Source organism: Pogona vitticeps, chromosome 4 (assembly GCF_051106095.1).
Source record: "Pogona vitticeps strain Pit_001003342236 chromosome 4, PviZW2.1, whole genome shotgun sequence".
Taxonomy (NCBI): domain Eukaryota; kingdom Metazoa; phylum Chordata; class Lepidosauria; order Squamata; family Agamidae; genus Pogona; species Pogona vitticeps.
The window spans coordinates 31,929,592-31,950,498 of NC_135786.1; the positions used below are offsets into that span (position 1 = coordinate 31,929,592).

The 20,907-nt window shown below is 42.9% G+C and overlaps 1 protein-coding gene across 5 annotated transcripts in view; it reads left to right on the top strand.

The window, feature by feature from the left end:
- Positions 1 to 20,907, top strand: part of DLGAP4 (DLG associated protein 4) — a 449,524-nt gene that overhangs the window by 312,974 nt on the left and 115,643 nt on the right. For all 5 annotated transcript variants that reach the window (XM_020801095.3, XM_078393225.1, XM_078393219.1 and 2 more), the window contains one exon: positions 672 to 1,721. In XM_020801095.3, the coding sequence (XP_020656754.1) occupies positions 768 to 1,721 (954 nt within the window). In that variant the 5' untranslated portion in view covers positions 672 to 767. The remainder of the gene's footprint in view (positions 1 to 671; positions 1,722 to 20,907) is intronic.

Here is a 20,907-nt window from a genome sequence, read left to right on the forward strand (position 1 = left end):
GTGGACATTTTGAAACCCGACAATCAGCTGTTTTTAGATCATCGTAATGCGAAGAATCGGTTCCCAAAGTAGGGAACCCATCATTGTCAAACAAAAATCACCCATTGAAACATTGTTTTGCGATCGCAAAAAATCATCATCAAGTGAATTCATCGTTTAATAAGATAATCGTTAAGCAAGGCACCACTGTATTTTGAAATGACAGTTCCAGTTTATAAATAACTTGGGCGCCATGAAGAAAAAACATGGGCAAAACCGAAATCCATGTTTGTTCATTGGATCCACATAAAATGATTTGTTAGTATCTACCAAAATGTCACAAAGAGATGTACCAAACTTAGGGACTAGAGCAGGAAACAGAATATTTGGTCAGATGTAACTGTGAAATCTGTGGGATATTTATTAGAACCAGCCAAAGTGTCATAGCAATGTGCAAGCTTGCTATTAAGCTCTATCTAAAATTCTAGACTGCCCTGTTTCTTCTGTAGAGCTGGAAAGTTTGTACGCTTTCGCAGTGTTTTGGTTGGCCCTAATAAAGGAAACTATTAATTCTCAGTGCCATTGTGTCCATTTTGGAAGTACAGTAAATATGTATAGGGTAGTAGTGTGGAAAGACCTGTCAAAGCATTTGTCTATCACTTACCTGTCTATCTGTATTTTTTTGACTCCAGGACAATCCCACAATGGAAAAAGAGTGACCAGGATACTGGCTTGGAGTATCCTCAGCACCACCTTCTAGAAGCAATGCTGTAGGAAACTTTAGCGCCATGAAGGGGCTAGGAGATAGCAGAAGCCGCCATCTCTCCGATAACCTGGACTCTCCTCAAGAGTCCCTTTATGCCACCCAAGACAGGAATCCTTATCTCCTCAGCCCCACAGACTCCTACACAATGGACCCTAGGTTCCCCACACCCAACTCCCTCCACAGTGACTGTCTTCTTCCACTCAACAACCAGATTTCCAACAGCAGCACATTTCCACGGATCCATTATAATTCTCACTTTGAGGTGCCAGATGAGAATCCCTTCCCAAGCCATGCCCAGGCCACCAAGATCAACAGGCTTCCCGCCAACCTGCTAGACCAGTTTGAGAAACAGCTGCCCATCCATAGAGATGGCTTTAGCACCCTCCAGTTCCAGAGAAGCTCTGATGCCAAACACCGGAGCGAGAGCCCTGGGAGGATCCGTCACTTGGTTCATTCTGTCCAAAAGCTTTTTGCTAAGTCACAATCCCTGGAGGGTGCCTCCAAAGGCAGTGTGAATGGCAAGAAAGGCACTGAGGACTCCAAGCAGAACCGCCGGAGCAAGAGTAAGGACCGGGCAAAAACCACTGAGACTAAACGCAGGACCAGATCCAACATATCAGGCTGGTGGAGCTCAGATGACAATCTGGACAGTGACACTTGCAACTACCGTAACCCGATGGGCCTCATGACCTTGGGCAGGCAACCTGATCACAGTCAACCTAGGTACTTCATGCATGCTTATAACACTATCAGTGAACATATGCTGAAATCCTCCAAGAGCAATAATGACCTCAAGGTCTCCCCTTGCGCCAACATCCCCATCAGCAGTGAGTCTAACTACATCAAAAGAGGCTCCTGGTCCACACTCACACTCAGCCATGCCCGGGAAATGTGCCAAAAGGCTTCTGCTACCATCGACAGAGCTCTGCTGAAATCTAAGTCCTGCCATCAAGATTTAGCTTATCAGTACTTGCAGGTGAGTGCCAGTGCTATGCTTGGGGCTTTCTTGCAATGGCATCAATATTTTATAAAGGGCACTCTGATTCAATGCAGCCAAGGGGTCTTTTTCCCATTCTTTTGGTTATTGTTGTTGTTTTCCAGGAAAGTAATAAGGCTGTTGCTAAATAGATAAATAATTCAGTCTGCCCATTAATTCAAAGCTCCCTACCCTGTTCTTGTCCAGTGAGAAGTAGAGATTGATGGGAAATCTGCAACAGGGGGGACATTAATAGTAATTTTAGAATCCTAAGATCTTCTGCTCTCACCTGCCAAAAGAAAGCAGCTTATTCCTGAGTTAGTAGTGAACTTACATCTTCCTACTGACCATAGGAAAGACAATCCCATTGAAAGTGAATGATAGCTAACAACCTAATCAGCTGAATGTCTTGTGTAGATGAAGTAAGACCAAGCCATGTCAACTTGGAGTTCTATTGATTTTAATGGAATATAATTATCACTAGCTATTTTGGGATGTTGCTCATTAAATTACTCATGATGTGCTACAGTACAATATATGTTACCATTTTGGTTCTGTTTTTTTGCTACAACAAAATGATCTGTTTCAATCAAACTGGAATGAGGATATTGAAAGTAACTTGTTCCATTTGAGTAGAGCTGGCCCTGCCATTCGGCAGAATGAGGCAACTGGCTGAGATGGCAGATGCTAGGAGACAGCAGTGGCAGTCCCTCATCTGTACTCCTGAGTTTTCCATGTCTTCCACTCTGTTGGACGACAAAGTGATGTACACGCCTTAACCTGTACTGAGTCCCCTAAACTACCTTACTGCTTTAGGTGTGATGAAGGATGTCAATTGTCAGCCCATCCACCACAGGAAATAGGTGCCATCTTTGCCCCATGCTGGTTCTGCCACTTGGGGGCAGATGTTAAGCTTCACTTGACTGCATGACAGTTTTAGGCCCAGGGACAATAAAGGGAGCTTCCTCATAGTGTCACTGACATGGAAAATTTTCAGTGAGCATTTTTCATGTGTTTGTACACAACAGTTGGTTGTGAATAGCTACTCCCAAGAAGCTTCCCACCACACACCAAAAAAAGAGTCAAATAGACTGGCCCTGATCTCTGAGGACATTGCTCTCATTTGAATTATTGTATGTCTTGAGAAATGTAGACCAGTAGACATAAAGGCCCATGTGGAAGAAGCAAGGCAGGGAAGTAGATGATCCAGTGCTACATGGAGGCCAAGGATTCTGAATCCAAGCCTGACTTTACCATTAGGCGCAATGAGACAGCTGCTCAGGCAACAGACTGTGGATGTCATGAAAGTGCAGAAAATTACCACCAGTATCTTACGGCTCCAGAGAAATGGGCTTCCTGAAAGATGTCCAAGAATTTTATAGGCAAGGCTACAACATTTATTCCAAGCCAAGCACCATTTTTAATGTGGGTTTTTACTTAATGCCAAAATCAACTTGCTGCTTTCCAGTCAGTGCCCTGCAATGCCAGGAAGATCCCTTTTTCACTCTAGCAGACAGTCAATCCGTCAACCAGTAAGGAACACTTTATGCCTTAATAAAATGGAAACAATGGTGACCAGCTGGCCTAGCCAAAAAACAAAACACACCCTAAAATACTGCAGCCTTCCTCTATCCGATGTAATGGTATCTTCTGGGAAGCTCATTACTTATCAGCAACAATAAACTTGCAACAACTGGAGATGACTGCCAGGAACATCGCTATTAACTTTGCAAATGTGACTTTATTGGAAGGTTTCAGTGTTCAAAAGTGTATTGAATGAAATTTGAAAAACAATGTGCCAGTGCGCAAGTGTCATTTAACAGGCCTCCTAAGCCTTGTTGTACTAAATATATTAGCCAATTTTTTGTACTTATGTAATCCCTTGTGAGCCCTTCATGTGATGACTATGGAGCTTCATGTCAAGTTATACATAAAATTATTGCCCACCTTTTTGCTCTCCTAGGTGCAATGAAAATGTGCCTGCTAACAGTGGAAAAGGCATGCTTTCTTTATGTGAGTGTCTCTGCTTTCACATATAACATGTGAGATTCCTGTACACTCCAAACAGGGGACAGAGTCAGAGACACAAAGAAAGCATCATAGACTGGTTATGGGAAGGACTATAAACAAAAGAAATCATGATGAAGAGGGAAAACACTAGTTTGGTTTTTGTTGCTTCTTATTCAGTTACTGTAGCATAATATAGAACTGAAGGTTGTAAACCCATATACCAATCATAAAATAATTGAGTTGGAAGGAGCCTATAAGGCCATCAAGTCCAACTGCCTGCTCAATGCAGGAACCCAAATCAAAGCAGATCTGACAGATGGTTGTCCAACTTTCTCTTCAATGCCTCCAACACCGGAGTGTTCACCATCTCTTGAGGTAATTGGTTCCATTGTCATACTGCTCTAACAGTTAAGAAGTTTTCCCTAATATTCAACCTAAATCTGGCTTCCTATAGCTTGAGCTCATTATTACATGTACTGAACTCTGGGATGATCAAGAACAGATCCTGCCCTTCCTCTTCTCTATGACTACCTTTCAAGCCAGAGTGTTTCCGATGTAGAATAAAAGAGGTGATGCTGCAGATGTGAAAGGATGAACATACATTTTGTGGTGTAGCTTCTGATGGCTCAAAACAATCGCTTAGATGGATGTCTAGCAATTGTAGTTGTGCAGTGGTTTATCTCATCTTAAAATTGAGTATCTAGTTAGACTGAACTAACAGCTGATAGTACTGACCTCCTGCATTGCAAATTAGGACTAGCTTAAAACTGCATAGCCCCAGCATTTGCTGCCTGGCACATCACATATACTATATAGATTAGGGCAATTTGTTAGCAGTTTTATCCATTTCAGAATCATTTTTCCCCATTATATTTCAGAAACAAGGTGAAATTCTATCTGAGCAGAAGACAAAGCAATCATCATCACTCACCCTCACACATACGCAAACACATACTCAAAAGTCTTCTGAAGTGCCTTTTGAATTTGTGGGAATTCAGAATGGCCGCCACTTTTTTAAAAAAAACGACTGCCTGCTCTCCCATTTGCAGTACTGGGATTGCTGTTATAGTGGATGTTTCTGAATATCCGCAAAAAAACCCACAGTTTTATCAAGTGAATTAATTGTTCATGCAGAAACTCATCTTATTGAAGAGCCGCAGTGTCAAATAACCCAGAAAAGAGGAAAGGAAGGAATATTAAGCATTCTGGTTAAAAATACAAAGTCAAACCATGCCATTCCACATGATCTTATTTTTAAAACTGTATTAGTGACTTCTTTAGATTTCTTTTTTTAAATATAAGAATATATTTACATACATACATACATACATACATACATACATACATACATACATACATACATACATACATACATACATACATACATACATACATACATACATACATACATACATACATACATACATACATGAACAAAAATAGAAGCAACTATGTTCTAAAGCATAGTTCAGAGTTTAAAAGGAGCTTGATGCCATTTCTTGGGGGAGAGAAATCAAAAACCAAGAGGCTGTTTAGACAAGCATTTATCCTGCTGTTTGATCCCTTGCAGGAATGGGTTGATTCACTCTTTTAAAGGGCGCTCAGATGAGGTCTCTGTTGGACTGAACCAACCCATCCCCAGAGCGTGCCTACTCACACATCTTTGAACTCCTGTCAGAGGGTTCTACTTTTTTGTGTTGTTAGTATCGGTCTAGGTTGGCTGGATAGTTCAGTGGTTTAAGTCTCTGGCAGAGCTGGAGGCTGAGAGTTTGATTCCCTGCTGTGCATCTGGTAATAGAACCAGCCGGTGTGGCCTTGGGCGAGCTGCACAGCCCCAGGGTGCCCCCGTAAGAAGGGAATGGTAAGTCATGTCTGTGTATTCTCAACCTGTAAAACCCTGAAAAGGGTTACCATACGTTCAAATTGATTGGATGGCACTTGATTATTATTAGGATCACTCTGATTTGGTCCATTCCCAGTGTGTGTGATCATGTGTTTAGTCGTTTAGTCGTGTCCGACTCTTCGTGACCCCATGGACCAGAGCACGCCAGGCCCTCCTGTCTTCTACTGCCTCCCAGAGTTGTGTCAGGTTCATGTTGGTTGCTTCGCAGACACTGTCCAGCCATCTCATCCTCGGTCGTCCCCTTCTCCTCTTGCCATCACACCTTCCTAACATCAAGGTTTTTTCCAAGGACTCTTTTCTTCTCATGAGATGGCCAAAGTACTGGAGCCTCAGCTTCAGGATCTGTCCTTCAAGTGAGCATTCAGGGTTGATTTCCTTTAGAACTGATAGGTTTGTTCTCCTTGCAGTCCAGGGGATTCTCAAGAGCCTCCTCCAGCACCACAATTCAAAGGCATCAATTCTTCGGCGGTCTGCTTTCTTTATGGTCCAGCTCTCACTTCCATACATCACGACAGGAAAAACCATAGCTTTGACTATTCGGACTTTTGTTGGCAAGGTGATGTCTCTGCTTTTCAAGATGCTGTTAAGATTTGTCATCGCTTTCCTCCCAAGAAGAAGGCGCCTTTTAATTTCAGGGCTGCTGTCTCCATCTGCAGTGATCATGGAGCCCAGGAAGATAAAATTTGACACTGCCTCCATATCTTCCCCTTCTATTTCCCAGGAGGTGATGGGACCAGTGGCCATGATCTTAGTTTTTTTGATGTTGAGTTTCAGACCGTTTTTTGCACTCTCCTCTTTCACTCTCATTACAAGGTTCTTTAATTCCTCCTCACTTTCTGCCATCAGAGTGGTATCATCTGCATATCAGAGGTTGTTGATATTTCTTCCGGCAATCTTAATTCCGGCTTGGATTTCTTCCAGTCCAGCCTTCCGCATGATGTATTCCGCATATAAGTTAAATAAGCTGGGGGATAATATACAGCCTTGCCGTACTCCTTTCCCAATTTTGAACCACTCAGTTTTTCCATGACCAGTTCTAACTGTTGCTTCCTGTCCCACATATAGGTTTCTCAGGAGATGGATAAGGTGGTCAGGCACTCCCATTTCTTTAAGAACTTGCCATAGTTTGCTGTGGTCCACACAAAGGCTTTCGCATAGTCAATGAAGCCGAAGTAGATATTTTTCTGGAACTCTCTGGCTTTCTCCATAATCCAGCGCAAGTTAGCAATTTGGTCTCGAGTTCCTCTGCCTCTTCGGAATCCAGCTTGTACTTCTGGGAGTTCTCGGTCCACGTACTGCTGAAGCCTACCTTGTAGGATTTTGAGCATAACCTTGCTAGCGTGTGAAATGAGTGCAATTGTGCGGTAGTTGGAGTATTCTTTGGCACTGCCTTTCTTTGGGATTGGGATGTAGACTGATCTTTTCCAATCCTCTGGCCACTGTTGAGTTTTCCAAACTTGCTGGCATATTGAATGTAGCACCTTAACAGCATCATCTTTCAAGATTTTGAATAGTTCAACTGGAATGCCATCACCTCCACTGGCCTTGTTGTTAGCCAGGCTTTCTAAGGCCCACTTGACTTCGCTCTCCAGGATGTCTGGCTCAAGGTCTGCAACTACATTGTCTGGGTTGTCCGGGATATCCAAATCTTTCTGATATAATTCCTCTGTGTATTCTTGCCACCTCTTCTTGATGTCTTCTGCTTCTGTTAGGTCCTTCCCATTTTTGTCTTTTATCATGTTCATCTTTGCGCAAAATGTTCCGCTAATATGTCAAATTTTCCTGAACAGATCTCTAGTCTTTCCTTTTCTGTTATCTTCCTCTATTTCTTTGCATTGTTCATTTAAGAAGGCCCTCTTGTCTCTCCTTGCTATTCTTTGGAAGTCTGCATTCAAGTTTCTGTAACTTTCCCTATCTCCCTTACATTTTGCTTCCCTTCTCCTCTCTGCTATTTCTAAGGCCTCGTTGGACAGCCACTTTGCTTTCTTGCATTTCCTTTTCTTTGGGATGGTTTTCGTTGCTGCCTCCTGGACAATGTTACTAGCCTCTATCCAAAGTTCTTCAGGCACTCTGTCCACCAAATCTAGTTCCTTAAATCTGTTCTTTACTTCCACTGTGTATTCATAAGGGATTTGGTTTAGATTATACCTGAGTGGCCCAGTGGTTTTTCCTAATCTCTTCAGTCTAAGCTTGAATTTTGCTATGAGAAGCTGATGATCAGAACCGCAGTCAGCTCCAGGTCTTGTTTTTGCTGACTGTATAGAGCTTCTCCATCTTTGGCTGCAGAGAATATAATCAATCTGATTTCGATATTGCCCATGCCCAGGATGTCGATGTTTATTCTTGCCATCTCCTGTTTGACCACCTCCAGCTTCCCAACGTTCATAGATCTTACATTCCAGGTTCCTATGCAGTATTTTTCTTTGCAGCATTGGATTTTCCTTTCACTTCCAGGCACGTCCACAGCTGAGCGTCCTTTCGGCTTTGGCCCAACCACTTCATTAGCTCTGGAGCTACTTGTACTTGTCCTCCACTCTTCCTCAGTAGCATGTTGGACGCCTTCCGACCTGAGGGGCCCATCTTCCAGCGTCATATCTTTTAGCCTTTTGTTTCTGATCATGGGGTGTTCTTGGCAAAGATACTGGAGTGGCTTGCCATTTCCTACTCCAGGTGGATTGCGTTTAGTCGGAACTCTCCACTATGTCCTGTCCGTCTTGGGTGTCCCTGCACGGCATAGCCCATAGCTTCTCTGAGTTACTCAAGCCCCTTCGCCACGACAAGGCAGCAATCCATGAAGGAGGTGTGTGATCATGGATCCATGGATTCCGCTGCAGACAGTTCCTTGACCGGCATTTCAGACAAGACAAATATATATATATATATATATAAAATTTCTATGTAAGTGATGCAGTGATGCCCCTCCACTTGGGAGCAGGGTCAGTGTCAATTTGTGGATATTGCAAAATTGCTTACTTATTAATCCACTTCATGATGTTGGAAATTCAAAATTGAAGAAGGCTTGACAGCTGAAAAGCTCACTCTTGGTCCATTCCCAGTTATCAAATACACTGGAAATGGGCAAAACAGAGTGATCCTATCTGCTCCAAAACAGTAGAAGCCCCTGACAGGGGCTCAAAAAGGTACAGGATGGGACACTCTGGGGACAGTTTGCTTCATTCCAGAGATTATGTCACATGAGTGCTGGAAAAAAAGAGCAAACCAGCCCATCCCTGCAGCAGACAAAGCAGAATGGCAAATGGCCATCTGATCACACTCTAACAGAGGACATCTGGCCCCATTACAGCACTCCAGGATCTTGTATAGAGCTTCTTTCCATAATTGGCCCTCTGATCCTTAAGATCCCAGGGACTGAACTGGGAAGCTTTGAGATGCGAACTATATTCTCTGCCACTCAGGTGTGGCTGGCCCTCCCCTTTCACAGGAAGAGTGTCTCAGGATGCTGCAACAGGATGTTCCCATCCTGTCACCCCTGCAGTGCATCCTGCTCACTTTCCCCTCCCGACTCAGAAGCATTTAGTGAGAGATGTGGTGAGAAATGAAAATCAAAAAGGCTGGAAGCTTTGTTGCAGACCAGAGGTGTCAGATGCTATTATTCTGTTAAACAAGTGTAAAAGATTTCCGCCAAGTTATTGAAAGGAGCAGACAGCAATGTTTTCACTGTGGAGCTCGAGTAACATGGAAGTGCTGGTTGATTAGCAAGTCCCCATCTTTTGTCCTCTGGAGACAAGGTCGCATTGATGGAACCAAGGAAAACTGTGATCTCTGGGAGCCAATGGGAACTCCCAAGCAGTGCTTGGTTTATTTATGAACTCTCCAAGGCTGAGATTGAACAGAAGTGAGATGTTATCAAAACACTCTTTTGTCTTGTTCAGAGCCTCTGATGGCACAGGTGCCTGCTGGTGGAAAGAGGGAGATCTAAGCTTTGTCTCTTCTGCCAGGCAACTAAAGCAGCAGGAGTATTCTCACAATGGAACAGAACTCGGACATAACTGGTTCCAAATAACTAATTATTTATAATTGGTTCCTGGGACATGCACTGTCTTCAGGCAAAGTGTGGGAAAAAGTAACCACATCAGAAATATTTGTATGCTTCCAAGGTAACAACAGGGCGGAGCAAGTCACTGTTGGTTGCCCCCAGAATCCTTGTGTGCAATCCAATGAGGTGGCAGGGGGGAAAAAAGAGGGGACAGAGAAAGGACAGAAAGTGGAGAGATAGGGCTGGAGTCCTCGTCATCGTCATCTTGGAACTGCAGACTCTATGGATCATTGAGTCCAGCCCCTGTCAAGGAGGCATGGTGGAGAATCGAACTCCCAACCTCGGGCTCCCCAGCCAGATGCCTGAACTGTTGAGCTATCCAGGAAGGCTGTTTCTACCTGTTTTTCTCAATAGAAATACATTGTTTAATTTTTCTTCTGGCATAAATCTACTTTGTGCTGATGGATGGATGAAGAAAGGAATGGAAAAAGAGAAGATGTGAAATCCTAGGTAGTGTGGAGGAAAAGTAGGCTGCCTGCATTGCCCTTTTAAGAAAGAATCAAAGAAGACCATGCTCATTGCCCTTTTTATAGCCCTTCAATCGTTCCCTTCCCTATGGCTAGCTGAGGATGTCACTCTGCTCCCCCCTGAGAATGGACTTTCTCCCTCCTGTCTGAAAAACAGAAAGGGGAAAGAGTTCCCAGCTTTGCAGACTGCCATGCTTTAACTAGCAGTCCTTCTGTCTACCTACACTTCAGAGCCCGCCACCCCCCCCAAAAAAAAAACCACATCTGGAACATGGTGGAGTTGCACCTTTGCCATTTTTATTTCCCTGTTGCAGCAATGGACTGTTTCCCAGAGATCCAGAAATGCACAAACACCAGAACAAACAAGGCTTAAGTAGGAGTCTCTCCAAAAGAGCACAGGGCAGGTTGGGCAACAATCTGGTTGCCCTTTATTTGGGTGTGGACTGGGTAAGGGAGCCAGTGAGAATCCTCGGTTGAATCCTTTCTCCAGTGACAAAGGTACAGTGGGGTCTTGACTTAAGAACGGCTCGAGTTAAGAACATTTTGACTTAAGAACCACTCTCATAGGAAAATATTGACTTGACTTACATACTTAGATTTGAGTTAAGAACTGGAAAAAAAAAACCACGTGGGAGGCAGGGAAAGTGCAAAATTTGAACTTTCAGTTAACTGTTGGCCAGTGAAAAGGGTGCCTGTCTGCTTCCTCACTCCTCCCAGCATTTACAGCAGTGTTGTCCAACCTTGGCCCTCCAGATGTTCTTAGACTACAACTCCCAGAAGCCTTCACCACCACCTCGGCTGGCCAGGATTTCTGGGAGTTGAAGTCCAAGAACATCTGGAGGGCCAAGGTTGGACAACACTGGTTTAGAGAGTGGATTGGGAGACAGTCTTCAGACTGCCTGGTACTGTATTGCCTGGACTGTATTTTCCCTGCCTTCCCTGAACCTTTCTTGACCTAAGAAAAAAAGAAACAAAATATCCCCCTCTAGTGGTCGAAGGCAGAATAGCAGCTTCCCATTAGTTTCTATGGACGGAAAAGAGCAGATACGGATCAAATGGTTTTCCATGCATTCCTATGGGAAATGCAGATTTGACCTGAGAACTTTTTGACTTGAGAACCGCCTTCCAATACGGATTAAGTTCTCAAGTCAAGACCCCACTGTATAACTATCTGACATTACAGTTCTAATTTTGTGATGGAAATCTTCATTACTTTTGCAGTAAGTTTTGGTTATTTTTATAGCTGTAGACAGAATTACTAAATGGTGAAGGAGGAATATTGCATGGCTCAATGCATGCTGCTGACATACACCCTATTGTACATCATGAGGCACATGAGAGGAGAGGATGTTATGTATCACAGGTCAGGAGCTTACACTACTCAGTGTTGGTGCTGTTTTAAGTAACTAAAAGTAACTATTCTAGTTACTTCTGAGAAACAGCAGGGTGCAGATTTACAATCCTAATTGGTACCTAACAGTTTGAGGAAGCTCAGAACTAATAATGTAACTACAGTAATTAGTTGGCAATCTATTTTCTAAGCTGCGGATGGGCATCATCTTTCATGCCGGTGCAACTTCCTTACAGTCTGGCCAAATGGTTTTCTTTTCCCATAACAATCCTTTGAAGATAGTAAATTCCCAATCACTTTTATAAGGAAAGCCATTTCGTTCAGTTTGTTTATTGTTTAATCTGTTTTAATCTGTTCTCATTATGTTTGCTAACTTCCTTTAACACAGTTTAGTAGAAAGACAAGATACAAATTCAGTTGTCATCATTTAGAAGTGTTACTGTTTTGCATATTAATTACCAGGATCCATGAGGGGAACAAGAAGGAGAAGCAAAGTGTTATTGAATGGTGCATGCAGGTGAAGGTGGAGTCCCACGGTTTAGCCAGCTCCTGCTCATACAAAGAACATACAGAGGAATACAAGAGATTCTCTGCCCACCACTAGCTGAGAGTAGAAGGGCCTTGCAAGGAGGCTGGTGCTAAATAAACCCAAATAGAGGCATGTGACGCTATTGCAAGGTACATCCAATAAAGCCACATGCCCGTACAGCTTGAGGAAAGCTGCCATGAGATGCCTTGAAATGAAGATTAACTATAAGAAAGCCTTTGATGCAATCCAGCATGGCAAGCAGATGGAGCTGCTGATAAATCAAGGTTGTTGGGCAACAAGAGCTATTCATAAAATGGGCATGGCAACCTGGCAAAAAAAAAGTTACAGTGAAGATTGAAGATCAGATGACAGGGGACATAGAGATATGAAGCAAAATACAACAAAGATCTATACTCTTAACACTCCTTTTCAATTTGTACTCTAAAACATCCTGGGAGTAGCACTTGATGATTCAAATGGCAGTATCATTGCCAATGGGGAGGTTGTCAAAAGCAATCAGTTTGCAAACAATGCAGTATTACTAGCTAACAATCTGGTAATCTGTAATGATTATGCTGTAAAATCAGTGATGTAAATCATGAATAGGGATTTGCACTGCATTCAAACAAATATGTTTATGTGTAAATACAGACTAAAAGGTAAAGGTAAAGGTTCCCCTTGACAATTTTTGTCCAGTCGTGTTTGACTCTAGGGGGCGGTGCTCATCCCCATTTCCAAGCCATAGAGCCAGCATTTTTTCCAAAGACAATCTTCCGTGGTCACATGGCCAGTGCAACTTAGTCACGGAACGCTGTTACCTTCCCACCAAGGTGGTCCCTGTTTATCTACTCGCATTTGCATGCTTTCGAACCGCTAGGTTGGCGGGAGCTGGGACAAGCGACGGGAGCTCACTCCGTCGCTTATGACTGCTTGGTCTTCTGACCCTGCAGCACAGGCTTCTGCGGTTTAGCCCGCAGCGCCACCACGTCCCAAAATGCAGACTGAATTAGGGCTATTTCTTTGTTTCTCAGGTGACCACAGAATGCAACAAATAGTGTAGGGGTACTTGTGGGATGGAGCAGCAACCCTGGCAGATCTTGCATGTCCAATTCAGCATTCGGGAATTTTAAAAATAAATGAAGAGTGGGGGAAAGGCACTGGGGCCAAAGAAGGCTGTCAGTGATTTTACCTCTTACTGCAACCCAAGACTGTGTTTGCGGAAGGTCTCTGAGAGAGATCACTGACATTTAGTAGCCACTCTTGGCATCATTTTTAGCTGCAGTAGAAAGTGAGGGACGTCTGGGGGTGTAACATTTTGCCCGGGTTTTGTGTTTTCTTCCCGTACTCTTTTTTAAAAAGTCAGTTACACCATCTATGTGCAAACACACACACACACACAAACACACACACACACACACACACGTTTGGTTTCTCTTTTCTTCTTAGTGCACTGGTGTCACCACCAAACTTTATATTATCTGTGTCCTGCTTATCTTTTTCTTGTATTCCAAGACTGGAGGTACATCTGGGTAAATATAGGGACAACACCCCCCCCGCCGCCCTGCAAACAGTTAAAACTTGCATGAAAATCTACACCTGATAAAATGTACTTTCTATCCTTTTTTTTCCCCCACTGTCTTCTTTTTTTGTGTGGCCACCCGGCCTGGAAGAAAAGTGCCCTTTCTTCTCCAGTGTTGCACTGTCTTCCCTTTAAGTTTATTGCTAAACATTTGTGTTTGGGGTGATTGTTTCTACATTGTTCTGCACACAAAACTGGCCCTTTAGAAAGCTAGCTGTCAGGTTCCGTTCACACTTCCTCCTCACCTTACCTTTACGGTGGTATTTTGTAGGGAAGTCACAAATTCCTTGCTTTCCTTCATTAACCGTTATGCCGAGGATACCACTGAGCAGGGACCCAGCCCGAGAAGGAGTCCTGCTGCTCTAGTTTAATTATGTAGTGTCCCCCAATGTGAGAAGTATGTTCGCCTAGCTTCCAGTGCCACATTTCTTCAACATCTTCTTGCAGCTGAGAATGTACTGCTGTTTCTTCATCGTAAAGCAGGGGGGGCATTAGCCATCACCCCAGCTTGGGGTAAATGTAAACCAACAGTAGCATGGCCATCATGGTGAGCAGAGTTCCCTCTGTCCTGAAAAGTGGTTTTGCGTGCCAGGGAAAAAGGCAAAAAAATAAAAATGAAGGGTCCTGTATTCACGGATGTATAACAGTGCATGCAGCTGACTGTGCTTCTTTCGCTTTGTGAAAGGTTATAGAGGGGAAGCTGCATATTATTTCAGGACGCAGACTTTTGAGGATTTGCTCAACATGGAATCCCCACCTCCTTAAACCTGTCCATGTCTAATGGAGAACTTTCTCTGGAGAATTTGTTTCACTCTTCCAATGTATTGAACTCATTTTAGGACTGCAGTTCTGCAGTCATTATATGACCAAACCTGTTCTTATATGTGCACAAATTTGAAAATGAACCCAATGGACTCAATAGTAATAATTTCTAAGAACCCCATACAGAGTAGACTTTAATCTAGAACAGCTGTCGTTGGACTCCTGCTCCCATCTGCCCAGCCAGCACGATCAGGGTTGATCGGCATTGTAGTCCAGCAAAATTGGAAGTTTGTGAATTCCCCACCAGTCTCTCAGCTTTTTAGCCAGTATATGTCCTTCTCTTTCCTGTACTTCTTTTATCTTTAATTTCACCTTGAAAGATCAACTATAGGGAAATGTTTGTTAATGGTGAGAGCTATTAGACAGGTAGTGATGGGCTGCCCATCACTGAAGCTATTTAGGCAATGATTGGCTGGTTCATTTTTCAAGGAAGCTATAATTAAATCCTGTTTTGAGGAGGAAGTAGACTAAATGGAACCAGGTGTCTGTCAACTTTATACATTGATGATTCTAAGAAATTATGTACTTTTATTGTTTGAAGTACAGATAATATATTTCCGAAAACTACAAGGAATTCCTTCAAAGAAAAGTTGGGATTGCTGTCTTATAAGAGACAAATGTACCCATATCGAAAGAAATTGAACCATCCTAGATAAGACCCAAAACATTGGAAAGTGTAGGACTCTCTAATTTAAAAACCTGTATTCTGTTACACACCATTTTAACTAGCAACCTTGGTTCCTACCTACACTGTTCCAAGACATTCTGGGAATTGCGGTATGGGGAAAGTGTTGAGAATTTCAATAATGAGCCTAAATCCCATTAAAGACGCGCACTTCCTAATGGGAAGATGAAGTCTATAGTGTGGACCCAACTTGAGACTGTGGTATTCTAGAAAGAATGAATGTTGGATAAGGTTGAAGAAGTATTGCATCCTCAAACTGTTTTAATCATTGCTGTTTTCCATTTTGTTGTTTAGTCGTTAAGTCGTGTCCGACTCTTCATGACCCCATGGACCAGAGCACACCAGGCCCTCCTGTCTTCCACTGTCTCCCGGATTGGGTCAAATTCATGTTGGTAGCTTCGGTGACACTGTCCAACCATTTTGTCCTCTGTCGTCCCCTTCTCCTCTTGCCTTCACAGTTTTCCAACATCAGGATCTTCTGATGTTGAGAGAGTCTTCTCTTCTCATGAGATGGCCAAAGTATTGGAGCCTCAGCTTCAGGATCTGTCCTTCCAGTGAGCACTCAGGCTTGATTTCCTTCAGAATGGATAGGTTTGTTCTCCTTGCAGTCCAGGGGACTCTCAAGAGCCTCCTCCAGCACCACAATTCAAAAGCATCAATTCTTCGGCAGTCAGCCTTCTTTATGGTCCAGCTCTCACTGGAAAAACCATAGCTTTGACTATGCGGACCTTTGTCGGCAAGGTAATTGCTTTTTAAGATGCTCTCCAGGTTTGTCGTCGCTTTCCTCCCAAGAAGCAGGTGTCTTTTAATTTCATGGATGCTGTCACCATCTGCAGTGATCATGGAGCCCAAGAAAGTAAACTCTGTCACTGCCTCCATATCTTCCCCTTCTATTTGCCAGGAGGTGATGGGACCAGTGGCCATGATCTTAGTTTTTTTGATGTTGAGCTTCAGACCATTTTTGTGCTCTCCTCTTTCACCCTCATTAAGAGGTTCTTTAATTCCTCCTCACTTCCTGCCATCAGAGTGGTATCATCTGCATATCAGAGGTTGTTGATATTTCTTCCAGCAGTCTTAATTCCAGTTTGGGATTCATCCACCCCTGCCTTTCGCATGATGTATTCTGCATATAAGTTAAATAAGCAGGGAGACAATATACAGCCTTGTCGCACTCCTTACCCAATTTTGAATCAATCACTTGTTCCATATCCAATTCTAACTGTTGCTTCCTGTCCCACATGTAGATTTCTCAGGATATAGATAAGGTGGCCAGGCACTCCCATTTCTTTAAGGACTTGCCATAGTTTGTTGTGGTCCACACAGTCAAAAGCTTTTGCGTAGTTAATGAAGCCCCTTCAAGGTGGTGGGAGCTGTACATGATAGCATGTGACGGGTGGTTTCCGTAGATACCAGTGGGCATTCCATGGCAAGCAAAGGTCTAAAATTCCAGAGAGATTTAAAAAAATCACACCTCCAGTTCTCAGGTTTTGATATCCTGAATCACCAAGTCTTTCCACTCATCAGTCTCACTCTTAGCAAGAAAAGGAAAAAGAAATTTCTTTCACCTTGGTGCTAATCCCCATCTGGAGGAATATATGTATGTTTTGCCCTGATGTTCTGGGAGCCCAGGAAATAAGAAGCTTATTGCTTCAAAGGCTAAACAAGAATTGAATGACTTGGGCTACATGCATGCCTGCAGCAAAAGTGCTCTCTGTTTTCTTGAAAATGCCCTCTATCCTGTCTTGCTAGCCCAGAGATGGATAAATATGTTTAACTCTTGACATTCAACTGGCCCTTGTCAACAACTGTATTAGCACCAGATGAAATGTTCAGATATGAATATCTTCAAATGACAATTACCCCTTAAAGAAGGAGAACAACTCCCCTCTCCAAAATCTCTTATCTTTACAACAACAGTTCAGAGTGTTGCTCCCACACCTCTTTCTAGCCCTGATTTGGTCTAGTTGTCCAGCACAATTTTTTTAAAGGCTTTTAAAGGCTTTTTTTAAAAAATGATCCCAAGCTAATCAGGAATCGCATGGAGGAACAGGACAATTAAAATCACAAGATCACATCGTTGTCGCCTGGCTGGAGAAAGCCTGTATATGGATCGCCGTGGTACAACTATTTGAGAGGATATGGGTGCATCTAATTCCCTGAAGTATCCTGGGAATTATAATCTCAAAATGTAACTTTTTTTCTGCCGGGAAGAATAAACACATCCTGTCCCCTCTCCCCCGGATCTTAAAATTGGAAAGCCTGCTTTTCAGGTCACCTTACAGCTCTCTGCACCTTTTTATCTGAAAAGAAAAAAAAGGGTTTAAAAGCTATTGTCAAATTTCTTTTTTAAACACATGGATATTTGAAGGCTCATACTCATCTGCTGTTTGGTATGTGCAGCTTGCCCTTAAGGAGCTACTGTGTCTGGAATTGGGATTTGGACCCTGACAAGGATTGGGTGGGTCTGTTTCCAAATTGGCACAAGCAAGGCAGGTACAGGTCTGTGTGTCCTTATTAGGGCAGGTTTGGTTAGGGGACTAGAGCACATTTCTAGAGCTTGTACTGTATGTCATTGAAATTTGTAGGTGAGCCTTTATAGTGTGTTTTTTTTAATTAATGTTTGACATGCACATTAATGTGTCCTCAAACTCCCTCTTCTAGCTGATTCCAGAGAGTGTCTCTTCTGTGAAAGCTCTTATACCGGAAGGTGGATTTTCCACTTAGCTGCTTCTCTCATTCTGTTAACGCTCTGTTTATTTGGGTAATTTAGGGAATGCTCCAGGCTCATTTATGGCAATGAGGAGTCCTGTACAGAATTCAAAGCACTCCACTGCACCCCTTGCTTCTTTCCAACCCACTCATTAGCCTAGGATATAATAGGTAAATAACAGCTTGAGAAGCATCATTTTCATAGTAAAATAATCCTCATAGTGCTGAGTTCATGGCGGTGGCTGGTCAGCCACGCATGGACCAACAATGTAATCCATAGCGCATGAACAAGGGTTTTAGGAAGAGAACAAAGTACGCCATGAAAAACTTGGCTGCTGTGTTTAAATGCTAAGCCTCCAGTGTACAAACAAAAATATTTAATTCAGAGTCGATCTAAAGTTAAGAGTTTGGAAGGTTACCTTTGAAAATAATAAATACACAAAAGTCATCTAACTGAACAGTAGTAGGATGGTGGTCCAGATCTGCACACTACCACTGTTCCTTTATGGATATGCTCTGCAGGTCATTATTTTATTCTTTCAAACAGACTTTTCAAACCCTTCAGTTTTCATGCCATCTCACATAGCAGAGTAAAATGGCTCAAATCTATATGTGGGGTAGGAATATGAAGAGGCTTCCCTTTCAGCCTCAAACAACATTTCCATGAATTACAAGCTTGATGTGAAGCTGAAATCAGCCAATGCCAGCTCTGTGGAAAGGAAGGAGAACCCTTGGGGCCTCCTGACAGCTTCCACTACAACTCGGAAAATACCATCGGCAAGACTAGGTGGAGACATAACGGTTGCAAGCCAAAACGTCTGGCAGGCCAAAGATTTCCCACCCCACTTTAAACAATCAGCCAATATAAGTGTAGTTTTCTAAAATTTGGACAGCCTTGTTCCTAAACTACTCTTCCCCTTTTCCTCCCGTGTTCTCTATGCTCTTCATAGCTACCGTGTCCTGAGCAGCCCTAAAGATGCCAGGGAGCTACAAAGAGTCAAAGACCCTTGATCCATCTAGCCACAGGTTATCAACTCTGCCTTGCAGCTGTTGCTTCCTGGTGTTTTAAAGAGGATTCTTTCCCAGTCCTATCTCCTCTTCCCTTGTGGTTGCCCCTCTCCCCAAGTAATAAAAAGGCCTGATTCTGCTTAACTTTTGAAATCTAATGAGAATGCCTTTTTCCCACTTGTGCAATCTTTGTTCTTGCTTCATGCAGAACTGACCCAAGGACCCGCTTGGTTTGGTAATCCTTTTAGCAGCACTCATGAAAAAAAAATACACAGTCTCTGTCCAAGGCTGCAACTGTTTGGCACAGCAAAATACACTGGGCTAACCTTGCATCTTGTTGCTTTACCTAGAATCTCTGCAAGTTTATGGCTTCTGTCCTTTCTTGAGCCTCATCCCAATTTCTCTTTTTTAAAAAAAAAAAAATAAAAGGCCCTCCTTCATGAGATTTCAAACTGCTTATAATCACCTCTCTGAGCTGGTAAGTGGGGTCCATGCAGAAGACTAGCATTCTTGCTAATTGTATCCCTGGAAGAGAACTGCCCTTGTTGAGCTGTGCTCTGAATTCCTAGTGAATTCACCTTCTCAGTGTGAACTTCTCTGACTCTAAGCAAAGGTTGCAGGAGTGTAATCTGAATGATAATATGTTTCAATCAAGGAAAACAATGCACCAATCAGGTAAGGAGAATTCATGCCTAAATGCTGTTCAGATTTGAAAATGCTACTAGAGAGGGTCATGCACCAAAACCTCAAGGAACCAAACAGGCCAGTTGGATAAGGGGTGGGGTGTAGCTGTTTTCCCAAGAGGTATGAATACACAAATCTGAAAATAAGTTGCAAGCAGAACATTTCTCGGGAGAACTAAATATGTTGCTCCTAAACAGAAAGGGGCCTTTATTATGCAATGTTGCAAAAGATTCTGATTAATGAGAAAAGAAGTGGAATGATTGTTTAAGGAGCATAAATGACGTGGGTTCTCTGCCTCTTGAACTCAATGGGAATTTCAAAAAGTACTCTTCAGTGAAGTTGCACTGATAATGAGGAGGGAGAGCCGGGCCTGGATTTGCCCACTCAGGGTCAGAACCTGGAGGACAGACACACCAGATGCACTAGTCACTGTAAAAAAATTGCTTCTAATTTTTCATTCATGTATACAGACTAATATACTCAATTTTAATCACATTTTAATCAAATCTATGTCTTCTTTGGTCCTCTTTTTTGTGTTACTGTTGCAGAGTTCTGAATGTTTGGTTAAATTCCTCTAGCTGTGCAGCAGAAGTGCCAGGATTCACAGAGCAGAATATCTAAGGTCCCCAGATTAGTTCACCTGTTTTTCTTATCAACTGGCACTTACAGTTTAATAATTCACTCTGAGATGTTAGTAGGAGAAAGAATTAAAGGTTTCATTGCTTACAAATCAACAGACCAAACAGCAAACTGACAAACATGACTGCTTTCAGTAGACTTCAAAAGACTAAAGAGAAGGGGAAAGCACTAAGCAGAGAGGTATGGCTCTTTTTGAAATACAGAGGCAGGGGCAAAAACTATTGGTTAGTGTTGGATGGATTGACAGTCATCCTAGTCCCTCCCTGCCAAACTTGCTAAAGTCAGCATGCAAGACTGCAGAACTCCAACAGTTACATGTCCTCTTTGACGATGTGTTAGTGGCCAACTGGGGAGGAGAGTTTAAATCATCAGTTTGTCATTTGATTCTGGCAGCAAATTGCTTTCAGATTACCTCAGTTGAGGTTGGTGTTCTATGTTCCAGTCCCATTAAATGGGGCTCATTTTCCTTACCAGTCTAAACCATGAACAGATACTTTTTAAAAAGTTGTCCCGAGAGAGTCTTTCCCAGCCATCAACAATCTTTAATTAACTGAACTCTTTGCTGTTTCCCACTTGCATAAAGTTGATCTCACTTCTGTCAGAAGAGCTGCCTGACCTTGATATGCCCAAGCTGCTCTCTCAGCTTTGCCTTCTCCCTCTACTTTATTTGAGCACTTAGAAGATGCTTTTCCAGCACAGTTTTTTCTCACTTCTGTCTCTTCTTATTCCTGAAATGTGGCTAA